This window comes from Zonotrichia albicollis, chromosome 1 (assembly GCF_047830755.1).
Source record: "Zonotrichia albicollis isolate bZonAlb1 chromosome 1, bZonAlb1.hap1, whole genome shotgun sequence".
NCBI lineage: Eukaryota > Metazoa > Chordata > Aves > Passeriformes > Passerellidae > Zonotrichia > Zonotrichia albicollis.
This window is the reverse complement of record NC_133819.1, coordinates 70,661,840-70,686,924: the sequence shown is the minus strand read 5'-3', so window position 1 is coordinate 70,686,924 and position 25,085 is coordinate 70,661,840. Positions and strand designations below refer to the sequence as shown.

General features: G+C 37.4%; 1 protein-coding gene across 3 annotated transcripts in view; it reads left to right on the top strand.

The window, feature by feature from the left end:
* EXOC2 (exocyst complex component 2) overlaps nt 1–21,528 on the top strand; it is a 125,748-nt gene extending 104,220 nt beyond the window's left edge. For all 3 annotated transcript variants that reach the window (XM_005481686.4, XM_074544568.1, XM_074544562.1), the window contains exons 24-28: nt 10,624–10,679; nt 13,670–13,792; nt 16,036–16,097; nt 18,002–18,061; nt 19,970–21,528. In XM_005481686.4, coding sequence (XP_005481743.2) covers nt 10,624–10,679; nt 13,670–13,792; nt 16,036–16,097; nt 18,002–18,061; nt 19,970–20,063 — 395 coding nt within the window. In that variant the 3' untranslated portion in view covers nt 20,064–21,528. The remainder of the gene's footprint in view (nt 1–10,623; nt 10,680–13,669; nt 13,793–16,035; nt 16,098–18,001; nt 18,062–19,969) is intronic.
* The last annotated feature ends 3,557 nt before the right edge of the window (nt 21,529–25,085 follow it).

The window sequence follows — 25,085 nt, the reverse complement described above, 5'->3', positions numbered from 1 at the left end:
TACAGCCACACATTGGTGCTTGCACTTGTAGAGCACTGTAAAGGCTGTAACTCTGCCAGACCCTGTTGTTCTTATTTAAATGGCAACAACAAAAAGACAAATTTCTGTGGGTAATGTATCTCAAGTACTGGGTTCATCTAATGATCATCAATGCGTTTCTTTACCAGTGGGGAGTGAGCTGAAACCAGTGTATGCTTAGATGGAGAGGTATGAATGGCTATGACATCTGAAGTAGGTGTTTTTTTTCATTAGTGCATTGGAATTCTTGCTTTATGGGGTTCGGGGCTTTTTTGTTTGTTGTTCTTTCACCATTTACATTATTTGTTACCTGATTAGTGGGTTGAAATTTGGCTGATTGTGCAACAATTTGAGTAATTTGAGTCTTCATGGTTCAATTCTAACTATGACATGCAGCATCTTTTGCTCAAGGCCTTCATGCCTGCATTGAAATGCCCTTTATGCTTTGTTACTGTGTTTGGAGGAAAAAGTGAAAATAAATCCATCTCTGAACAAAATCCTTGCAAGAACATGCATACATATCAAATTGGCCTTCAGCTACCTTTTGATGCTAGCAAACACCTCTCCTTCCCGAGTGAAGCACTGTTGGGTTTTGCATTTTTTGTTGTAGTCTTTGACATTTACAGATTTTGCTCCTTCTTAGTAATAAAGGAAACTGTATTCTGTCCTATCCCAGAAGCAGTGGAGTTTAATATCTGTAAGGAAAGCAGCAGTACTGAGTAGACCTCTTCAACAGTCCCTCAGATCATTCTGCGTTTTTTGAATGGGGTAGCAGAAAGTTCAGAAGAGCCTCAGCAGCTTCAGTTTTAAAGATATCTCAGTTTGGGCTATGCAGGAAGGCACAGAACCAGTGTTATTCTCTTGGTGTTGTCCTCTTGTAGACTGAAGTTAATGCATAGACAAAGGTATTAATCAAAGTATTGGCAATCTTTAGAGTTCCTGCTACTCCAAGGCAGCTGAAGCACAGAAACTTTCAGGTTCTTTGAATGTCATGACATAATTTTGATTGATTGAATTAAAGTAGTTCAAAAACTATAGGTAACATAAGTCTGAAAAGCAGACATTTTAATATTTTCATTAAAATATTTCACATTTTAATATTTTTAGAAATTAGCTTTGTGGCTACTTGTTCCAGGTCCTTCAAATGGCATTCCATGTGTCAGGTCAACACACTACCATGGCTGAAAATAAGTGCAAGGTGACTAATTCAGTGATGTAGCATTTGGGCCTTCAGATCTCAAAATATTTAGAAAGGTTGTGACTTGTGTGATCAGCCTCTCCCCTTGCTTCAAAACTGTTGTTTGTAAAAGCACTTTGTCACATAGGTTACCAGTAATCTCTTCATTAAATTTCAATTATTGATAGCTATTTTTTAGGTCACTATAAGTTCTCGGGACTTTTTCAAATTTCAAGAAAACATTAATCTGATTCACAGTTTAATTAGTATGGAGCTAGTAAGAACAATAGATTTATCAAAACATTTTCAGTTTTACTGAGAAAAACCTGCTAATGAACTATTTATAGCACACTTGTATCTATTTTTGTCAGTAGTCTAAGGAGTGACTTAGGACAAATGGGTTAAAAAACAGGAAATGTGGTTAAATAAGTGGGTAATCTCTCCAGAGAGTTTCCAGTTTGCCTACACGTTCACATTTTCTTCTTAATGTACTTTCAAAACAACATTCAGTACAGTACCTTGAAATCCATCTCCGTTTAAAGGAGGGAATGTTTCCAGCCATAGCAGGAAGTGGCCAAGTGAGAAATTTCACATTCTTGTGTAAACTGAAACGAGATTCTGGAGTCCCTGTTTTTAAGTGGGTTTTTCTTCTTTAATGACAATGGAGCAGTTGTGTGACATTTAACTTGGCTCAGGTGTATCATATGGATCCATAAAATTCTGTGAATGCTGTAATTATGTCTTTCACTCTAGACTGGTTTTAAATAATTATTTTCCTCTAACTTACCTTTTTCTTTTTTATGGTATTTATTTTTAATGGTATTATGGTATTATCTGTATTTGTTTGTTAATATACTATGCACACATTTAAAAATATTTATAACTGTGTTCAAAGGTTATAAAAACCTTTGAGCCTGATTATAAAAATTGTGAAAAATTATTGTAAAAATAGTGTTATTTATCAGACTGCATAAATCTTACTGTTAAGTAAGGAATTTACTGAATATGATAATGTCCATTTAATTCTCTAGAATTAAGAGGTAGTGTCTGTATTTCTTTGGGCAAACAGAAGCAAGAAGTAAATGAAAGCAATTATTTGCACTGCTTATTGTTTGGTTTTTGACAGCTACCAATTATTAACTTTTTTTAATCAAGTCCAAAAATACTAGTGAGTCAAAACAAGGAGGGAATGTAATAAACAAATAAGGCCACTTAGCAGGTGGTAAAGGTTGTGACCTGGTGGATCTCCTGTATTTTGAGAGCTACTGCCAGACATGTGTTCTGCTCTTAGCATCTTGCAAGCAGTTTTCTGGAAATGTTTTTATCCAGGGCAAACAACAAAGCATGATAGCAAATGTATTTTTAGTAATTAGGAAGAAACAAGCAGGCTTGCCTGGCTGCTTTAATTTAGCAAACAGGCCACGGATAGTACCGTGAGCTGAAGCTCATTTCCTATCAACTGTCCTTTAAGGGGCAAACCTTGGTGCTGCTGTAAAGTATAAAGGTGAGCTGCTTTGTTATGTCCATGGGGAAATTCCAAGTCATGCCTCTACTTTTTTTAATATATATATTTTTTTAGCATCTGTGGGGTGTCAGGTTAGATGATATCACTGCGTGGGTGGGGGCACTTCAGTAAAAAAGCATTAAATACTCATATACCAGTGCTGTAGTTCATGGGAGGTTTATGCATGCAAACAAGTTAGGTTTCTGTCTATTCCTATAGGTTAGGGAACTGTCTTGCAAGGTGCAGGCTCCTTGAAAATTAAAAGACTACTTTTCTAAATGGGGTATCACATTTACTGTAGAAATTGCAAATAGCTCCTAGCTTTCAAAATAATTTTCCAGAAACATTAAATAATTTAGGTCATTTTCTAATGAGGCAAATACAGTTTGTTGTTCTGGGAACATAAAAGGTTAAACAGACTATCAGTCACATTAAACTTTCCCTGGTTATAAATATTAGATTTCTGAATAGTTTTGAGGGCCAACACCTTTCTTCAAATGCATTTAATGCAGCCTCAGGCATGCTGTGCTGTTGGCTCTCGTAGATAGATGTCAGCCTTTTTCATGTCTTCCTGGGCACTCCATTCTAAATCCAAACTGGTCTATTTTTTTTTCAAATCCAAGTTAAATGCTCTTAAAAATTCAAGTAATAAGTTTATTCCTTCATATAAGGAATATTCCTTCATAAGTACCTTCCCAATATCAACATAATGTAAATTGCTTTTTGCTATATGTACTTCACAGTCCAGTACCCTGAGTCTCTGAAATGCTTTATGTGTAAGGTGCATTATAAGTCATGTTTATTTGGAATTCTGCAGCCTAAAAATAAAAATATTTTGGTGTTCATTTGAATTTTCACTTTTAGTCTGTGCTCCTTCCTGTTCATTTCTTGGGATAAGGTTGTTGATAAATCTTTGCACGCACTGGAGGTGTCAGGCAGTGATCCGTAAGTATGGGAAGCTGGAGTTATCTGTAGATCTTGTAAATTAAAATTTTTCTACCAAGACACCTCTACACAGTTAACCTTTTTTTAAAATTGTTCCAGCAGCCTTTGCATGGAGGCAGTGCTGACTGCCCTGCTGACCTGCTGTAACCTCAGACAGTGTTTTACTCTGTAGAGCCTCTTCCCCCTCCCACCCATTCTGCCTTACCCGTGTAAACATTTGGGGTTTGGAAAGAGATTACTTGATTTTAGGTGGAAGTTATTGTTTAGGTTAGATTGAAAAGTGAAATTCTGTGGGGTGTGTGTGGGGCACCTTGGTTTATCAGGAGGCATCCATCTAAGCTTGAAATTCCCACATAGACTGCACGGGCAGGATGGAGCTCACTTGGTTTGTTGCAGAGCACAGACTGCCTTTTCAAGAGCTACAGAAATACAAATTAGTGTCTCTGCCATCCCAAAAGGAATCCTGCTAGCCCCTAGCACTGCTTCTGCAACAGGAGCTGCGTTGGAGAAGAATGTGACCACACTAGAAATTGTGCCAGGATAATTTTAGTTAAAGCAGGCATCAAATACTGCTGTTGCAGCTGCAATGCAGCCAGAACCTAGAGGAAACTTAACAGTTAAAATCAGAATGTTTAAAGAAGTTACATCCACATGGCTTTGGATACCATTCATTAGTTTCTTTTTTAATGTACAGTACGCAGCACTGATTAATGACTTGCAGGAGATGTGTGCAGCTTTTTTTTTCCCAACAGTTTCACATAGCAGATTAAAAACTTACAGAAGAGCTGTGAGAGCTTAACTGACATACAGTTCAGAACGCTTTGAGTGTGACTTGCTGTAAAGTTTGGCATGATATATCCAAAGCTTAGAAATTAACATTTCCAATACCATTTTGCTTAAATTTGGCAGTAGGATGTAATGTAACTAAAAAGAATATATATCAAAAAAAATTTAAAAGCGAGTTCCTTCATTAGAACGGAGCAGATTAAATAATTTTTTGCATTCGCTCTCCTCTAGCAAATGGAATGTCCAGGAACAGGCAATTATTGTTGTCCTGCAGCTAGGCATGAAAAATATTAACCTCTTTGGATCACCAGATTCTGTACATTGTTATTTTTTCAGAAAGTTTTCATTCAAAACTAGTCAGGAAAAAGGTTTCAGACTGATTGACTGTTATTGGCATAACCCACCAAATAGAACAATAAATTGTAAAAACTACTGCGTACAATTGGATGTCTTAAAATGCAAAATTTCAGACTCCCAGGCATCAGTTTTCCTATCTCTACCAAGTCATGCTCAAGGCCAACAAATTTAGTGCTCTCTTTTCAGAAGCACTGAGAAACATTGCTACCACCAGCAGTGGTTGCTTGCCCAGTTAAGTATTGACCTCCTACAGAATGGTCTCAGAATGCTCTCTGTTGTTTGTAAATTGGTGGCTCTGTGCCTACCCAACACTCCTTTCTGAGCTTAGGTTTCTAATAAGTCAGTCAACTCAGTCGTGAAACAGGACTTAGTCAACATATTAAGAGCTGTTCAGTCTTCTCTGCTTTCTTTAAAATTTAAAAAAAAAAAAAAAGTGGCAGCTGTCAAACTGTAGAATTGCCTGTGGATGGCTTTTCTAGCTCCTCCAGAAAGGAACAGTAGCTTTCAGTATTCCTGCATGGTTTCTCTTTAACTAAATTTGCTTTTTCTTTTCTTTTGATCCTTCATAGTCTCTCATCCTCATGTCTGGTTTATTGCTAAGAAGCAGAGGTACCTGCTGACATCACCTGCTTTTTCTAAACAGTTATGTGCATTTATTCTCTCCTCTTCCTTTTTGGACAAGAGGCAAGCTAAAAGGCTGGTTTGGTGAGAGGCAGCAGCAAGGCTGGATTCCCAGCTGTCCATCTCAAATGAGATTCCAATCTCACAAAAGTTAAAAGTGTGTCAAACCCCATCTGCCTGGGTTAATATTTCCTGTGTGTTTCAGTTGTCCTCACTGAACTTGAGCTCATTCTTTGAACTTGAGTCTGCAGAAGGCTTAAAAAATGTTTGAAGCTCATATCATCCTTGACACTATCAATTTACTGTAGAAGGACTGGGAACATTTGAAGACCCAAGTTGGCTTCTGTCAAAGAAGGAGCAGCCAGATGAGTTCTGTTTTACTGTGTGCGCAACCTTTGCTCTTTTCTTGCATGCAAGTTTTTGTAGCCTCTCTGTGTTTTAGAATTACACATGTGGTATTGGAGTCCCAGCTCTTTCATGCTTATTCAGTCACTTTGGGGGTTTCGTAGTATAACGATGTCATATAAGTACTTGGAGGAAACATATCTCTGAGAACTAACTACAAGTGGGACAACTGGTAGCACTACCCCATCTGAAGATCTCCTGAATGACTCCTGTATTGACAAGCTAAAAGTTTGGTTTTTGTTACTCCTCAGAACCACAAACCTTTTTCCCTTCTGCTTTTCCCATCATTCACACAGTCATCCATGCTACAGCTTTACAGTGTTGCTAAAGTTGCTTTGAAATGTAAACTGACACATTTAAGTTGTAAACAAAAAAAAAAAAAAAAGATAATAAAATTAATAGGTGGTGTAAACTGGAGATTAATTGATAATTTTGTTATATGTTTCTCTGGTAAAAGTACAGTGACGAGTCCAAAATTGGAAGATGCTATTTTAAAGTTTCTGTCAGCCATTGTGATAGTTGATGGCTGAAATTGTCCTTCATTTTTATTTCTTAAGTCTTCCCATTCATTTTTCTTTAAAGCAATGCTGAGGCTTTGTTAGTGGCAGCTAGAATTCCAGCAAGTCAGTCTTTGGTATTAAGAATAGAGTGGGAGTGGAATGCATTTATGTTGTAACAGAATAATAACATTTTTCTCAGAGAAATTGCAAGGGCTTGTTGAGACTTTCTGTAACACATTTCTGTCAGAAGCAGTGGAAAGGCATTGTATTTGTCCTTCAATATGCTAAATAAGAGGTATTTTAGACTTAAGAATGTTATGTTTCACTTGATTAGCCTAATAGTTGCAATCTACAGTTACATGGTGCATTAGCTTTCAGTGCTGTATAATAGGACTGGCAGCATGGTGTCCCAAAAACTGTAATTGCGTGGGCTGCTGAACAGTTGTAGAGAAAGCTGTACAAAAATTCTATTCTAGACAGAATTTTTTCATTTTGAAATGAATTTCACAACAAATTCACAGTTGGATGCCACTGCTTGTGTTTCCAGTGAATCATATTCCAGAAAAGTAATACTTTGCTTCAGCAAAGCCTGCCACAAACCATACAGTGATATAAATCAGAAATGGGATATTTTTTAATTGTAACTTTTCAAAATATAGTACAGTTATTAACTATGCCTGCAGATCTTGACATTCCAATATGTTTGGCTTTGTCCCCACATCCAAAAATTAAATCCTTCACAAAAAAGACAAAAGGGAGGGCTGGGGGGAAATGCCCTTTTTACTTATGTTCTATTTGTGGTAGGAAAATGACCCCCACCAACATCAATGATTGTCATAAAACCACATCTTTCATAGCTCAGTTAGAGCAAACCTTTACACAGTGACCTGTAATTTCCAGTCTAAGTTCACTGATGACCATTTCATTAATACCTTCCTTCTTTCTTTCTTGTGCCTGTGTTATTTTTCACCCTACACAGTTCTCCCTTCTTTCCCTGTCTGGTTCCACTAACTGGAATTTTTAGAGTGCAATTGCATGTTCTTTCTGGTTTTGGCTTGTTTAGCTTACCAAGACAAGGTCTTCCAGGTTATTAAATGCTGCAATTAAGGCAACTGCAGTTTGATATACATAGACTGTCTCTAAACTGCATAGCTTTACACAGTTTGTGCTGAATTATTTGCTCTTAAATTGTAAAACCTGTTGAAGAAACAGAGGAAATATTTGTGCTGGTATTGAGTTCCCTGATCTTGCAGTCATTGCAGGACTGAGCCATCTATGAAAGATCAGGAACACCTAATTATTTCTTGCAATCCCAGTAGCACTTATCTCCTTTAAGTCCTTAGCTCACCCATTCGTCCTTGTGCATGGTACAAGGATGGAAGATAAAATATGTCTGCTTATGCTCTTTCACTGAGGTTTAAGTTAACAATTTTGTCATGCAGCTGGGATAGGCTAACAATATGCTATACTAAACTAGTCTCACTTCATTTTTACCATAGCTTCCATCTCCATTCCATTTACTGAATTGATTCTGAGCTCTGACATAAATGACCATTTTACCTTAGCTGAGAACCATCAGGCAATGGTGTTCAACACCAGGTGCTAATGTTGCTGATATTGGTATTTCATGCTTTTAGAAATTAACAGTACATAGGTAGTTATAGCAGTGTAGCTCACTCTTCATGAAATATGTTATGTAAAGTTTCTGCAGATATAGTGATAGGCAACTTTTACTAGCACAGTCAAAAGCTGTTTAATTTGAGTGCTTGCAGCAGCAGACAGAATTAGCAGCTCCTACCCTGAGCCAAGTTGCACAAATGTGTGAGAAGAGGTTCACTACCTCTGGGGTTTAGGTGAGATAGGTGGGAAATGAGGATTCTTCCTTGGAACCACATCACCCTCTTACACAACCCATTTCAGTCTCTCTCCACTCCAGTTTCTCACTCACCTCCTTGATAACACTTCTTCCCAGCTCAGCATGCTGGCCACCTCTGCAGAAGACACACATGCCCTCTCTTTTTGACCTGGCAGCCCCTTCTCTGTACTTTCCTTACTGCTCCCCAGCAGTAGCAGGGTTTGAGTGAGATACTTCATTAGGAAACACCTGTTGGGCCAAAGAAATGCTGCTTAGGTCACAACTGAAATTTTGATTGACTAAGGAACATGCTGTGGCAGTGCTCAGGTATCCCTAGAGAAGGGAGACTGTCAAAGTCTTAATCTTGTGCAGCATTTGTGCAAAAGTAAAATCAAAGTTTCCATATGAAAGATCCTACTGTCACAAGATGAGACTGGGAGGCAGCCAAAAGCTCAATACCACATAGGTTTGCAGACCAAAAGCAACGCTTTGCACCCAGAGGTTAACTGCAAACCAGCTCCCAAATTCACCCTGATGTGATATGCACACCACTGTTCAGTGTCTGGTCAAATTGTATGTGTTTCTGGGGTGTGATAGAAATTTTGACCTCTGTGATATGAAGTATGCAGAGGATTTAAACAAGGTCAGAGTGAAGTAAAAGAAGGAAAACAATACAAGAGGAAAAAGGAAGGGGGTGTTGCACTTCCACATATACCTGTGATCTTTTGGTGTGGTTCAAGTATTGGTGTGTAACATTCTTGCTTTTTTTTTGCAGCCTTAGAGGGCAAGAGAAAAAAGTCAGTTTCATAAAATTTCTGGTGTTGCTTTATTCCTCCCTCACTTCCTCACTAAGATGAAAGAAATTTTAGGTTTGCAAGCTGGTATACAATACTGTTTGACTTGTCTTTGGGTTAATTTAAACAGAAAAAAAAAAACTGCTGAGATTTTCAAGGGGAAGAATAAAGGTAACGAGAAAAGGCACTAGAGATGTTTTGGAATGTGTGGAGAAAGGCTTGTATTTTTCTGACATCCAGGCTGCATCCCATTGCACATCCTTGATGCTTGTTCCTCATGCAGGACAGTCCTGTGCTGCCAAGGACAGGTCATCCTTGTGTCCTGCTTTTATAAAATTTTTATCCCTAATCGTGTAATTAGGAAAGAAAGAAAAAGTGTCACCTTCTTAGATCTTGAGGCAAGTTCTGGGATCAATGGTTAAAGACATGAGCATGACTGAGGTGGCAATAGTGAGATACTACTCTTCTCACAGAATAGCTCATTTTGATGAGCTCTGGTAACCCCTTCTAAAGCTGTTTTTTGTAGCAAGACTAACTTTCTGCATCAGTGTTATCTGAGGAAAGGTGGAGCAAGTAAGTTCATCTTGTAATTTTTATAGCATTAGCCTTAATCACACTGTGATCTCTGAGCTGTGTGGTCTCACTAGTCTTTGTCCATGATTCTTGTATTTTACTGTCAATTGACTGTATTGAAGGGAGGGATGGGGTCATTGCACTTTCTCTGACTCGTGGTAGACTAATCAAAATCAGAAGCTGAGGTCATGTGGATCACTAACCCTCTCTCGTTACTTTGTTTGTACTTACAGCATTTGTACATACTTTAATGAGCTGAATGCTTTCTAATTTTCCTTTGCCTAGAGTGAATAGCCCATAAAAACAAGTGAGGCAATTTTAGATTTTTGCCTATTTTAAATCTTAGATGACTGGAGTACAGGCTGGGAAAGTTACAGAATTGCAGCAGCAGAGAGTACTAAGAGCCTGTCCTAACTAAAGCACATGCTGCTGGATGTTCTGTTTAGAATTCACTTCTTAGTGTAAATTGACAAGTGTTTCATAAGCTTGGCAAGAAAATGCTTATTTAACTTCTCCACCTTCCCCAAAAGGAAATTTCTACTAAGGCATGACATCTCCTATAAACTGCCATGAGTAATATATTCTGAACCGCTTTCAGATAAACAAGAGACCTTGCTATTCCTATCTGTAATAATTCACAGATAGAAAAGCTGATAAAGTAGTAAGAGCTTGAAGATTGTTATACAAACAAAACCTTTTGACTTTGTTCTTTAGAACTTATCAAACTGTGGTGCATGTTCTGTGCCATGGAGTGTGTGTTCTAGCAAAGCATCCAGAATGTATTTTTTAATAAAGCTATTTTTTTATTAAATTGCAAAGTTGGTGAAATTATCTTGCTAGAGAAGAATACTAAAACAGGAACCTACTGGCTTTTTTTAACCTTCTGCTGCAAGGAAATGTGCCTTTCTCCATTTGATTGGAAAAGGGAAATAGTCTGGTGGTGTGGCTATGGAACTTTCTCTTTCTGCCTCTGATTGCAAAAGTAGTAGTAAAAAATGAAAATAAAAAGTACAGTATTGAACAGCAGAATATTATGGTGGTGTTGAGACAACAGAATGAAAGTAATTATTTTGTTTCTCTTGTTTCAGGTGTCAGAAATTACTTGAAAGAAGCATTAGTGAATATCATTGCTGTGCATGCAGAGGTGAGGAGAAACTTCAGATCATTTCATGCTTAAATTCATATGATTTCAGTGTACTTTTGCTGGTAAATCCCAGATTTTTTTTTATTGAAGTGCCTTCGTTATAGATGTGGTTTAGATTAGGTTTAGCCAACCTGTTATGCAACTGATAACTTTTTTTTTATGGGCAGAAGGAGATGAGTAGTTCCTGTTTATCCTCTCTAACACTCCATTACACCTTTTTGTCTCTATTATCTGATAAAGAGGAAAGCCAAATGCTAAAGTTAAATTCTCCCTTTCCATGCAGATAATGTATAGATATATAGCTAGTTATGATGCTTTCTTTCTCTGATTACCTTTTTTTTTCTTCCAAAACATCTGTAAATTACCTTTGTTTCACCTTGAAGGAAATGTTCAACACATGCCACTCAGAGTGAAAAGCCAAGATATGTCAGTCTTCTACGTACAATAGGAAATAGGAAAGCTAAACACAGAAAGTTTTATAGTCTTTGTAAGCACAAATACTGTTTGAAATACCTAAGTAGGTAATGGCTACCTAGGCTAGGAAGTGCATGTTAAAGCATTGCTTATAACATAATAAACTCAGAGGGGCTGCAATTATTTAGCCTTTTGGGATTGTATGGAGGAATTTTCTATGGTTCTTTAAGTTAGAATCTGTGTTTTACATAATCACTCTTCTAATCATCAAGAGTGTTAACACATTACAGTTGCTCCTGGTAGAAGTACTGGTAGTAATATTTCTCTTACCTTCCAAAATACCGCAAGTATGGCTGCTCGACCTTTTCCCTGTAATTAAAATATAATGAGATTCACTTGAGGCTTTTAATTATCTTATTCCTTCTTAAATTACAAGGATTCGTATAAATTAAAATATTTTCAGGAACTTCAAATTTGACTTGCAGTATTTTTTATACTATTTCAGTGTTAAATTATAGCAGAAGCATTTCCACAGAAGCATTGTGATTTTACCAAATGCTTCCAAATCAGGAAATAAGATACACTAAAAACATACACCAACATGATAACAATTTTAATAATGTTTTTCAGTGTAGTGAAAATTAATTAAAATGGAAATTAGAAGTTTTGCTTTCAAAAATTCAAAGTAATTTTTGACTTATGGAGCTAGGCTTGTAAACATGCATACTTGTTAAAATGCTGCAGCAAAGGGTGCATTGCTGTGCTCTCTCCATTGAGAGCGATACTGATTCTGGCCTAAATAACATTGCCTCTTAAATTTCTAGATGTGAAATATACAGAAACATGAGAATGTGTGTCAAGACGAAACTCCCATTTCCACTGGTGAAATTCTGTTAAGCTGGGTCAGGTTTAAGTTTAGTTAGCTAGGCAGCAAGTTTCTCTATTTTGAAACAGCAAAAATTAACTATCAGATGAACAGCAAGGATTGACTGAAATGGAAAGAAAATTGTTTCTCTAGCTTTGAATTCAAATTTAGCTGAAATCAAAATAAGGGCTTCTTACTGCAAATTTGTGATGATTCACCCTTGCTGACAATTATTTTTCCTGGATTCTGTAAAGTAACTTCAGGAGTGCTCATTGCAGGCAGAAATATTCTCTTCTCAGTAGAAGATCTTCGGGCATGTTCCTGGTATGTTTGTGTTGAGTTGATCAGCAGTGTTTGGTGCTGAATAAGATGACCTCTTTCCAGCACTGGTAACAGCTGGTAGCTGACATTTATGGAGTCACTGTGCTTGGCCTGTGGTGCAGACCTGCCTTTTGGAATGATCAGCCTTATGGGATGCCTGCTACACAATTCTTTATGTAAATCACTGAAAACTCTGTAGGAATCTTTGTTTGGTTGGTTTTTTTCTTGTTGATTTTTACACATATATATTAATATCTTCTGTCAGTTGCTAATTTTCTTTGTCAGACATGGAATCTAAACTTTGTGTAAAAGCAAAAGTATTCCAGCAAAACAATCCACTACTTAATTCTTTAGAATCTTTCAAAGCAGAAAGTGTGGAAATGTTTCAAAACTTTATACATCTTATTTTCCTTCTTGTACCACTCCAGTCACATACTTAAGCTTACATAAACCATTCCAGCTTCATGTGTCATCTTCTTTCCCAGCCCTGTGCAGTTTAATGCAGTTTTATCATCACCTTTAAGCTTTGACACAAGTTTCGTGTGTCTAACCTATAATCTCACTTCCTCCTATATTCCAACCTCTTGGCCTGCATTTTCCTGAATTCATTTTAGAAAAATCATACTTTCTTGTTTTTTAAATCCACAACAATTTCTCACTTCTGTAAAACTCCCTTTAAGGAAAATTGGTATCTTCATACTTTGCTTCAAGCGTAGATTTAATAACTTTGTGTTGCAGTTACTATTCTGAATATGCAACTTTTACAAGTTATACAAATAAGTGGTTATAAAGATTGTTTTGATGCATGGAAAACCAGTAAGGTTTAAAAATTTTTGCCAGTTAACTAATAAATGGTAGGAGTGGCAGAATCTAAATGAAAATCTATTGACACCCTCATCCTCACACAGGCTGTCAAATGTTTATCTCTGCCACAGAGTATAACAATACTAGCCATTGGACAGTGGTCAAGTATAAAGGAGTCTAGAAGAAATAGCAGAGTATATGGATAAACAGTGGCTGAATGTGTAAGTCAGACACACAACTCTGAATTAAAGGTGCTGTCTACAAGATGGCTGCCTGTTACAGACACCTAACTACCTGCATCCATCAGCCAAAGGTGCATATTTTGAAGTTTAGCTGCTTTTTTGTATAGCAAGAAGGTTATCACAAACCACATAGCCAAATTTGCTGCTAACAGAGGGGACTGGTCAAAGTGCAGGGCAAGCATCAAAAAACATCCTTCATATTCAAGTCTCTTTTGAATTTTTGGTATGTTGATAAAAATGAATGAGACCTTTCAGTCAAAGATGTTTTTATTGAAATGTTAGTTTTGAAAATACTTCTGTTAATGCAGGCGTTGTGCTCATGGTTCTTCTTTCATTAAACTTAGGTGTTTACAATTTCTAAAGACTTAGTTCCTCGGGTAATGTCAAGGGTTGTAGAAGCAGTCTCTGAAGAACTGAGTCGACTGATGCAGTGTGTTTCATCCTTCAGCAAAAATGGAGCTTTACAGGTACCTGAATACTTTGTACTGTGAAACATCTGAATGTAGAAAACTGAGAATAACAGACAGAGGTATAATCTGGGTGTTCGATTTATTGTAGCAGTGAAAGCAAGGAGATAAAAAGGATTCGTTTACAACCTATTTCAGATTTATGAATGAATACCCTTTGGGATACTGGTTCTTGGGTTTATTATATTTTAGGGTTATCTTTGTGTTAGACAGCATTAAAAGACTACCTATATTCTATGAAATAAAAAGCGTCATAGTGGTATCTCTTTGAAGTGTTGTCAAATATTCTCTTTGGCCTGACATAAAAAATCACTTTAAAAGCAAAAAACAATGTAAAGATATTTTGAGATTTAAAAATCCCTAAAACAGAAGGCAGTAGGATCTTGTAAGACTTTGCAGGACTAGTCACTTGTTTGCTTTACTCTCTCTAAAATACCATGTTGTTGTAACATGGGCAGAATAGCTTTGCTGTCTTTATTTACAGCTGGATTGGTGTTGCTATTGGGTAAGCTTTAAAGGACTCTAAGAAAAACACTTTTTTATAAAAAATCCCTTTGAGTCAGATTGCTATGGCTGTAACAGAAAAAGAGCAAACTCCCTATTTTCAGTGTACATGACAGCATTCTTGCATTATGATGGGAAAAAATATCCAGTGGTAAGCCTAGTTTTCCAATTGCTGCTAGTAATGGCATTGGACAGAGAATTAGTACAGGAAGATCACAGCCAAGTGATTGACTCCGTATTTAAACCAAATCCATGAATAACAACAAAGCTGTGCCTATATCCTTTTTGTCTGATTAAACAACTGTAGGGACTTGCTGCCTAAGCCTGTAATTGAAAGGCTTTTTTCTCCTTACTGTAAGTTTGTCACTCATGGTTGTTTTCTGTTCCTCTGAACATGGAAAATCCTGTCTAACAGACAGCAGCAGTGTGAGAGTCATCCAAACCTTGCTAGACTGAACAAAAAAATTCTGATTCAAGCCTCAATCTGTATTCCTACATCCCATGACCCACAGTTTTGCAGGGCTTGCCCTTCTACCAGGTTCACTTAGGCTGTGGTACTTGAGAAGGGGGTACTGGTACCTCCTAAAATGTAGAAAAGACTCCAGAATCTTAGGCATTGGACTTCAAAAAGTCCACAACTCCTGAGCTTGGAGGACTATATAAAAAGAGGTTAAATACTGTGTGTTGAGAAAAGCATTTCTGATGAGTATAAAATTTGAGGTGGCTATGTTATATTTTGTGCCAGAAAGTTTTAGCTCTAAAAAAGCATGCATTTTACTGGTCTTCCTACCTGGAGGAGGGATGAGGGAGATACCTAAAAGCCAAAGGCTTTCATTAGATATGGAATTAGTTGTATGTGTTGCATTGTTAAATGTTCTCTTTTGGAAGATTAATGTTGTGTGTACATATAGATAGGGTACTGTAATGTCTAACTGGATTAAATTTCATATTTATGCCTAAAAGAACAAAATGTTATTTTTTATGAAGTTCACTTTGTATTTTTAAATGAAATTATTTAATGATGTACCAGAATGTTTCTATTTCATATAAATGTTGTGATGATCATGCGGCTTTTCAAAGACCAATGGATGATCTATGAGGTTTGTTTAATCTGTGAGTTCAGTCTCCTCCACAGTTTGACTAAGTGAAAATTAATACCTGGGCACACAGTACTGTGCAGGAATAAAATCCCCAAGCTCTTGTGCCCGCCAGGTGACACAAAAGAAACAAAGTATAATCATTCTGCTTCCTCATATGATGGAAAAAAATTAATTCACTGGAAGAACCAAGCACAAAATGTATATTGGCAGATTTTTGTACTTTTGTGTTTCCTTTCTCCCTGGCTAAGAAGTGCTGTGAGAAGTTAAGCTCACTGTATTTATTTTTTTTAAAAAGAAGAAAAAAGTTGCATCTGTCTTTCTATCACAGTACAGAAAAGGTGAAACAGAACTGAAGATTTGTTACTGAGAGACAAACCAGTGTTTTTTAACTACTACACAGTGACCATGTAAACAGTTTGACTTGAATCAAAAGTATGAAATTGTTCCTTTGAGCAGTCTCCTGACAGAGTAGCATGGCAACAAAGAATACAGGAAATAAACTGTTAAAAGCCAAGGCTGCTTACAAGGGCAGCATATTTGCCTCTCAAGAAGGTGAAGCTTTGGGATACTTGTATCCACTTGGTGAAAGGGCATTGTGTCATTGTTTCAATATTTCAATATTTGTATTTCTGTCTTTAGGCAAAACTTGAAATCTGTGCATTGAGGGATACCGTGGCCATATACCTAACACCTGAAAGCAAGTAAGATGTGCTGTAATGTCACTTTTTGCAGTGTAATGGAATCCTTGCTAAACATGCAAAAACACATACTGTAAATTTCGAATGAGGGAATTTTGCTTCAAATAGAATATGTGATCTACTATGTAAATATACAAAAACCAGAAACCTAGCAAGATTTTATCAGTTGAAAGAAAATAGGGGTTTTTTTTTTGGTTTTTTTTTTTTGTTTGTTTGTTTTTTGGGTTTTTTTTTTTGTTGTTTTTTTACTTGGACTTTTAGACACAAACCAATATTTGCCACCAAAAACAAATTGTAAAACTTCTTAACAGCAGTACAGCTGGTTAGGATAATTATGCTAAAGCCAGACACAAGCAGATCTTGATGAGTTATATCCATTTTTTCACAGCAATCTCATAAAACATAAATAACCTGCCAGATTGATCAGAGGATCTACAGATCCAGCTACTGGCAGGGTCCCCTTATAGGGATATGGAGAATTAGGGCTCTCCATAGGCTTATGCAATACCCTGCTCCTTGTCCACACACTAATCAGGGAAAGGGAATTCAGCTTGACACTGTCTCCTAGAGTCAATGCCTTCAAAAGGCTTCCAGCAATTTATCATTTCTCACTGAGGCAAGACCAAAGATAAGTAGTGTGGGGGACACTCACACACATTAATATAGAGGGAGAAGGAAAAGCATTAGCACCATCAATGGTTGATCAGCCAAGGCATGTAAAAACAGTCTATGATAGCTCTCAGCAGTTTTGAGTAAAGCTGATTGACTGAAATTTCTAGGTGATTATGGTGGGGATTGGATATGGGCAGATTCATTCATTATTTTAATTACCTTCACTTCTTTTAAGATTGGCATTATATGTCCCTGCAGGTGGTGATTTGATCAACAGTTTGATCAAATTTGATCTTACAAATCAACAGTTTTGTAGGAGACATTGCAGTCTTAATATGTCTTCATAGAGTCACACATAGTGTCCCCTGGTGTCACTGCATTCCAATTCAGAGTACTCACTTCCCTATTCTGATGATGACAAAGGCCTCTAAAAGAAAACTACTGGGCAGTGGCTCAAATTGGATAAAATCGAAATTATATTGTCTGTAATAGGGCAAAGTACAGTGAACCCGGAAAGCCAGAGCTTCATGGAGGTGTTTTTTATTGCTGGACTTGTAACTAGTTGCCATAAGTCACCACATTAATCTTTTGCTGACAAGATTCTACCTATCTGTGCAGGTCCTGCATTCTTCCCTCATTTCTGTTCCACTCCTGTTGCCCAGAGCGGGGTGGGAACCCAATCTTTGGAGTTACTCAACACTTGACTGAATAATGGCCCAAAGAAACCTCCTCTAACCTTGAAATCGGCCCTGCTTTGAGGTCAGGGTTGTACCTAAAGTCCCTTCCAACCTAAAATATTCTATGACTATGTTACCAGTGCAAACCCACTGGAACACTCTCTGTAGGCACCCTTGAGTAAGGCAGACTGCAGCGGTCTGTCTACTAAGGACAGAGAGACAAAATCAATGTTTTGTCTCTTCTTCATACGCTGATTGATGGTCACTTAGTTTTGGGCAGAAGGCAGGCTAGCCTCTACCTGTTAATTTTTGAACAGTCCAGGATGTGACAGTCTTCAGTGAGCTGCTGATTTAACATTTCCTCTTGATGTATGATGTACATCACATTAGGAATATCAAGACACATTAGGAATATCAAGAATATCAAGACACATGCTTGACCCCATGACTATTTTATGTTCAGTTTGCATATGGATGTCAGGTCTCAGGTAAATACTTTGTCAATTTATTGAAATAAAGGGTGGATAAAATATAGCATCTTTCTATAGGATTTATAGAGAGAAACTGTAAATGCTGTCTTGTACTAGCAGAATATGAGTATTTTTGTTTTCCTTGCAGATCAAGCTTTAAGCAAGCTTTGGAAGCCTTGCCTCAGCTCTCAAGTGGAACTGACAGAAAGTGAGTACATTGCACCCTCTTGTTTCCTTTATGGTCTTTGGAGCCATTGCTTTTTACTCTTGTAAGAAAACTCTGATATAAAAGGGTTTGCTTTCACCATATTTGACCCTTCTGAATTACAGAGCAAAGCCTTTTTGGACAGAGTCAGGAAAAAGCTCAGTCCTTGCATTGTTCACAGCCTATTAAATTACCCAGAGGAGCCAATGGCTTTGTGACATATCCTGCTTGCCCATCCTATCTTCTCAGTTCAGTGTCGTTTTGTATTTGTCTTATAGTATCTGTCTTCTTTAGCCTTCCTTGTTAATCTTAAGGTTTCTGTGAGTTCCATTGTATTGTTTTACTGAATTAAGTAGCAATTAAAAAGATGGCCAAGAACAAAGTTCAGGCTTTTGCAAGCTGATGTATGGGGAACTCATAAAACTGGCATGTTTCCTTTAAAAAACAAGTAAGGAGGGTCTGTGGCTCTTTCTTAACATCAGGAGGAGGAATTTTGGGTTCTTCCTTTTCCACCACCATGACCTTTGACAAACAGCCAGATACCTGATAGTCTATTTTACAACCACAGCATAATGAAGAGTACAACTAGGACAGATTTGTAATGAATACAGAGTAGTGTAAGTACAGATGGCTTGAACTAGAGATTGGTTTCATTGTACTTTCCTGCATCAAATCAGTTTGCACTTAGCAGTCAGAATTTAGAATATTTTGTAGATGCATAAAGAGACTGTGCAGCTCATGGTCTGTGGTCTGTGCCTTCTTCTATATGTCCTCTGTCTATGTAGTCAAACCTGCTCTTCTCTAGTCACAACAAGTCTCGAGATACCTCCTCATCTTACTTAGATCTTATGCTTTATTAAAGTTAAAAATCGGTTTTGAGTAAGGAGAGATCTTTTAACTGAAATCTTCCAAAACACCTGTAGAAATTCTTTTTTCACTTAGTCACAAGCATCTGAGCTTCATGAGACAAATGAGAATCAAGAACTGCATCATTATTACATCTGCCTCAGTGTTTTGAGCCCCAGACAGTGCAGAACTTGTTCTGTTTCCCAGGTCACTACATGGCAATTGTCATTTTTCTAGGCAGCTGATTGTAATCTACATGTATTTGTGTAAAATAACACATTTGTGCTCTGACTGAGAGCTGTTTGTGTGTGTTCATTCACAATCACTACTGTGATGCTAAATTATTACATGGACATGATCCTTTTCCAGAGGACCTGCTGAAGAAGCAGATACTGATTTTCTGGTTTAAGTTGCTGTTCTTGGACTAGTTTGGTTTTTTTTAACACACAGTGTAATTTATTTTTTTTTCTGTTACTGGGCCGTTCAGAAATGCAGCATGCCTAAAAGTTCAGGCGATACATGTCTGCACTATATGGCTTGCTTTTGAAATAGGGCAGAAAATTCAGAGATCACATTATTCCCCAGATTAAGGAGAAAATAAAAGACCCAGCCAAGACTGTAAAACAACTTAAAGCATCTCCAGTGTTGCAATCAATATTTTCTACAACAGGCCCATCAGCACCATTGCTCCCACATCTGTGGTTTGTGGATTAAATACTATCCCCTGCACGAGGTACTTTCTTGACAGCTTGGTAGATGTAAATTAACTATTGTTATGCCCCCAAATGAACTCATACACAGTTTATCTGTTAGGGACAAAACAACGTGACTGTGGTGAATTAATGTTTCTCCTGGAACAGTCATAATATCTCTGATCTTTCAATCATAATACTTAAGAGAAATCTACAAATACCTTCCAAAACAAGGCTGACAACCCAAATTTGCAATTCAGCTACACAAGAAAAGCAGACAGCATACCTGAAGTCACGGACAGAATAATCAAAACTTGTAGTAATTGTTCTCTTTCCAGAATTTTCTAAAGTGGTAACTGTTTTCCCTTTACAGGTTACTGGAAGAGCTACTAAACAAATTCAAAAGCAGCATGCACTTGCAGCTGACCTGTTTCCAAGCTTCTTCATCAGCCATGATGAAAACATAGACAACAACACAATGCAGACAAATGTGCCTAAACATTGTACATTTTTCTGGACTACTTCAATTCCTTTGAACACCCTAAAAAAGCTAAAAAGAATTCCACTGGAAAATAAATTGAGATACAACTTTCTCAGTAATGTTATGGGGTGTCCTGCTAAGTGAGACTTGTGTTCCTGCATACTTTGATAAAATGGTTTTCTGTCTACTGTATTTCACTCTGTGGAGGGAATTAAGTCAATTTTGTTTACATACACTTGTTCATGAAGAAATATTCATTACTGTTCTGTAGTCTCAGTTTCACTTGTTAAAAATACATTGAAATGTATTTTTAGCAAATGTCAAATTTGAGTATTAGTCATATTGTTCAGTGTATCAATCTTAATTTCTAGGTGTAGAGTGATACTGAAGTGACTGGAAGACACAAATTCTATAAACTATTGAAAAGTATGTAATAAGCGTTGCCCTGTAGAGCTGACTAATTAATGTCCAGATACCATATTAAGTACACTGCTTCTTTTGCATTTGAAAATGGTAACTTTTTTTTTCTGTTCTCATCTATAGTTTTGGTGTCTGTAAGTCTGATCTCTTGGGGGCTTTTATTTTATTGGGGGCTTTATGTTGCCACCTTTCATGTTTCTCCTTTCTATTTGAGTATTGATAGTGACCTTCACATCTGAAATCTACTTTCACTGGCAATTAACAGAAAAGCACTCAGAGTTTATAAGATCAGTAGAAAAAATGTCCAGGTAAAATACTCTTTGGTGTTAAGGAGTAAAATAGTTAACAGCTTCTCACATAGTAAGGAGGAGCACAAAACATCATTCATTTTGCTTCTTCCTTCTTACTCTTCTTGTCTTTCCTTTCTCTTACAGGCTTATTACCACTGTCTTCCTCTTGTTAGTCAGTGTTCTTTTCCTCTCTTCTCCACTAGTTATTGGATTTATATGAGGGAAAATAGGGATTTAGGAGAGAAGAACAGTTTTGCTGCTGTTGTTTTGGGGGGTAACAAATGGGTATAATTTTATAATTGATATTATGGCTTGGAATTAAATAATGCAGTAATAATATATTCTTTCTGTAATTACAGTCATTTTGGGTAAATCATTTCAGGAATATTGCATACTTTTCAAACAATTTCTTATTGTCAGCTCATTTATTCTGCCAGTTCAATTATGTACTTTAAAAATGCAGTTTACAATTCCTATAAAATGTAATTTTGGAGAAAATTTGATGCACACATAGTTACTTGTTAAAAAGTTGTGTGTAAGTAGTAGAAGCATGTTAAATGGAAGTGTCAGGCTTCAAATATATGTTATTATCATTAAGGACCTGGAGCAATGTTGTTTTGTTAAATGTCCATTCTGCGGTGGTCATAGTCTCAACTGCTGATGTTAACTGAAATAGTCATCCAGTTCTGTAAAATATTTCACTTCAGAATAATAAAATATTAAAAGAGATGGTCAAAAGCTCTTCTTGAATTCCTCACTTTCCAAGAAATATTATTTCTTTGAATAGTACTTTGAATTTTTCCAGTCTACAATTTCTGTATTCATATCGGACATGTTCTAAGTATTGAAAACCTATTCTGTTATCTGTACTGTCCTAATACATATTCAGACATCTCTTTATTGTAAGATCATTCTCTTACTCATCTTTTACTGCAGCAGCTTGTTGCTTGTCTTTAAAACCTGAAGTCAGACATTTGTGTAGGTGCTTCTCTGAAGTAACTTACACTTCAGAACATCTCATTGACGGCAAGAAGAATAATGTGGAATCGATCAAAACATTCCTTGAATCCCATCTGATATGACTGAATGTTCACAGTCAAGTCAGAGCACTGCTTTTGAATAAATCCACTTTGTGGATTAAGGAAGTTAGTGAGCATCGTGCTGCAACAGGAGGTATTGGAATCCCTTTGCATGGAAGGGATGTTGGGACTGCTGAGGCTTCATAGCCAATGTACAGCAGGGTGCAGTTCCTCTGAGAAGAACTTTAAAAAAACAAGAAGTGGTCAGTGTGGGTTTTGCAATAAAAAACTGTTAGAAGATACAATTGAGTTTAAAAAGGGTTGTTGAAAGTGGGAAAAGACAGGGAGACCACACCAGAATACACCATCAGTTACAGCTTGCAGAGAAGAGACGCAGCAAGGAAATCAAAGTAACAGAAGTGAAAGGCTCTGACATTTAAAGCAAGGTAAATGCTGAAAACAGTACAAGGGAAAATAAAGTGAATTATTACGTGAACCTTGAACCTCTAGAGAGATCTAAAATGGGTACAAACTGGAAAAAAATTGTCACTGAATTAAAAGCCTAGAGTGCTTTATTTCTTACATAAGTGAAAAATATAGAAAGTAATAAGGCTGTAAAATATATCTGACTTAAAGACTTCCAGGAAAACTCAACCATAATATGCTGTGTTGAGATATTCAGCCTCTGGAGATGCTGAGGCATTCTTCTGTTTCTGTATTTTGACATTTATTTTGAATAGTCATGAGTAGTTCAAGAGGTAGGCAAAGAGGAAATAAAAAACAAATGCTGCATCAATGTAATTAGGGAACAACACAAGAAAAACAATTTTAATCCCCCTGTAAAGTGACGAGGAAAAAAAAATGTAAATATAGGGAAAAGTCATTACATATCGGGGTTGACTTAATGAAATAACTCAAATGAGTAGCATGAAAGAATGAAGAAATCCTGTTCCTTCTCATTCACAAAAGGTTTTTTTAGTTGACATTCTTTGGAAATTATTTATGAAATGTGCTCATAGTGTGTCATTGCCCAAGTTTAACATCTTCCTATAGCTTTTTAAAATCCACATGGTTTATTAATATAGAAAGAACCACAGTCCCACCACTTTTCATGCCTGTGCTGAATTTTAAGGATAAGAAAAGGCATGAGATGACTGAGGATCAAGCACATTGAATTCTGTGTGCTAAACCCCTTACATCTTCCCAGGACTCTAATCAGCTAAATTTCACTGTATGGCAACAGAGGAGGAAATAAGAAGCAGTTGTGCTTTGCAGGGGGCTTTTGGCTGCTCCGTAATATGTGACTGTTGGCCTTGTAAAATAGGTCCAGTCCCTCTCAACCTTTGCCAAAACTATTGCTTCTCCCTGAAGAGAGGGTATTTTATGGTGAAGGTGAGATTGATCTTTTGTGTTGTTGTTGTTTTCTACCCAGGCAGCTTTTCTCTGTCCAGAACCAAAAAAACATTTCTGATGCACTAGCATGTTTCCCTGCTCTATTGATAAGTAGTGAGATACAGATAGAATAGGCCTATGTATGTTCAGGGGAATAAAGTGAGAATTGATTGTTGCTATAAAGCAGAGGTAATGGCAATATTCTAAGATATCATGATAGAAGAATTTCATGGAGTTCTTTCACCGTTGGGCCTGAGAAGCAAAAAATCCCTCACCTGCAAAAGTCTAACACTTAGCTAAGTGATGTCCTAAGAAATTTACCTTAAAAGTATTCACAAACTCAACTCCTTTTTAAGATTGAATGTATTGAAATCCAACTCCTTTTTAGTGTTGAAGGTACTGATAGGCATTTTCTGTTTCTAATCTAAGAGAAGGTAGAATATTGCGGTTTCCTAGATACAGTTTTGGCCCCATGAAGAAGGAAACTTCAAGAATCTTTTGCCATGGTTACCATAATCATCAGAGACAGTCCTGCACAGGGGATTTATACTTCCAAACCTACTGCCAGACCACATTCAAGTCAATTCCAGACCACAACCTTGGATGTGTCCAGCTAAAATACTCTTGGCTGTATTTTTCCTGAGGATATTAAATATTGATTGCATCAATGGATGCAAATACTGATCTTTGTATCCAAACACATTTCTGGACCCACTAGAAATGAGGGGGTTTACATGTTTTACACACTTTAAACATGACTGTTATTTTGCTCTTTTCATTGCATAATATCTATAAAAATTAGAAGGAATATATCTTTAATATCTTTAACCTCATCACAACACATTGAAACTGAAAATTGAATGCAGTGCCCCTGCTGAAATCTGAGATTCAGAATTCACATCTGGCTCTTTCACCTTGTAAAGCTTTGGCTCTCTGGATCTGATTGATGAGATGCATCTTATCCAGGGATAGAAGGAGAGACCCTGTGCCAGTGCCCCCATGAAAATGCCTCACCCTGGTGTCTGCTGTGAGATGTGACCAGGAATAAGCAAAACAGGCTCCAACTTAAACATAAATAACACTTTATTACCTAAAACTACAGGGAAAAAATAGGAAAGACTATAAGGAAAAGAAAAAAAAATTGAAAACCTTACAAAAACCACTTTTCCTCCTCCCCACTCCCTGACTTTCCCAATCCAATACATTCTCTCAAAAATACCAACTGCCCAGCCCGGCACGACACTTTAGTATACTCAAACTGCAGTTCATGAAGAGGAACGGAGTCCTTCTTGTTCCATAGGCTTCTGGAAACACACTGAAATCCCGGATGCTTCCTTGTCACTTTGGCACCGCCCGGAAAAGTCCATTTGCCGCTTGTGACATGTTCCTTCCATGCTCAGTGCTCTCACCACCGAGACATGGCTAGAGCTGCTTTTAGGGTGGTCTTTCAAGGATGCCTTGTCTCACTCCAAAAAGGCACAGTCTCTGCTTTTGGGACAACTGTCCCCCCCATATATTTCCAACCCCCTGGGGCCGGGGGGTCCTCACAAATGAACCCTCCTGGTTTTGAGGCACTGCCTCCCCCTAAATGCAGTCTGTGTCACAGGAACAACTGAGTCCATGGCTACAAGAAAACGTCCAGCCAAAAGGCCACTCCAAATCATCTCTCCCCATCCAATCATCTCCACAAACTCCGGGCCAAAGTTCTTATCTCATATCATCTCTCATCTCCCTTCTTATTCAGCTTCGAGGAGGATTAGCATTTTCGCAAGGCCCCAATCATGTAAGAAAGGGTTAAAAGTTTTCAGTCTCTGTCTGTCGAACGGCTCCCACGCACGCTGCCCACACGCTGCCGCTGCGGCCGGGCAGTCTTCCTCCCCCTTCTCA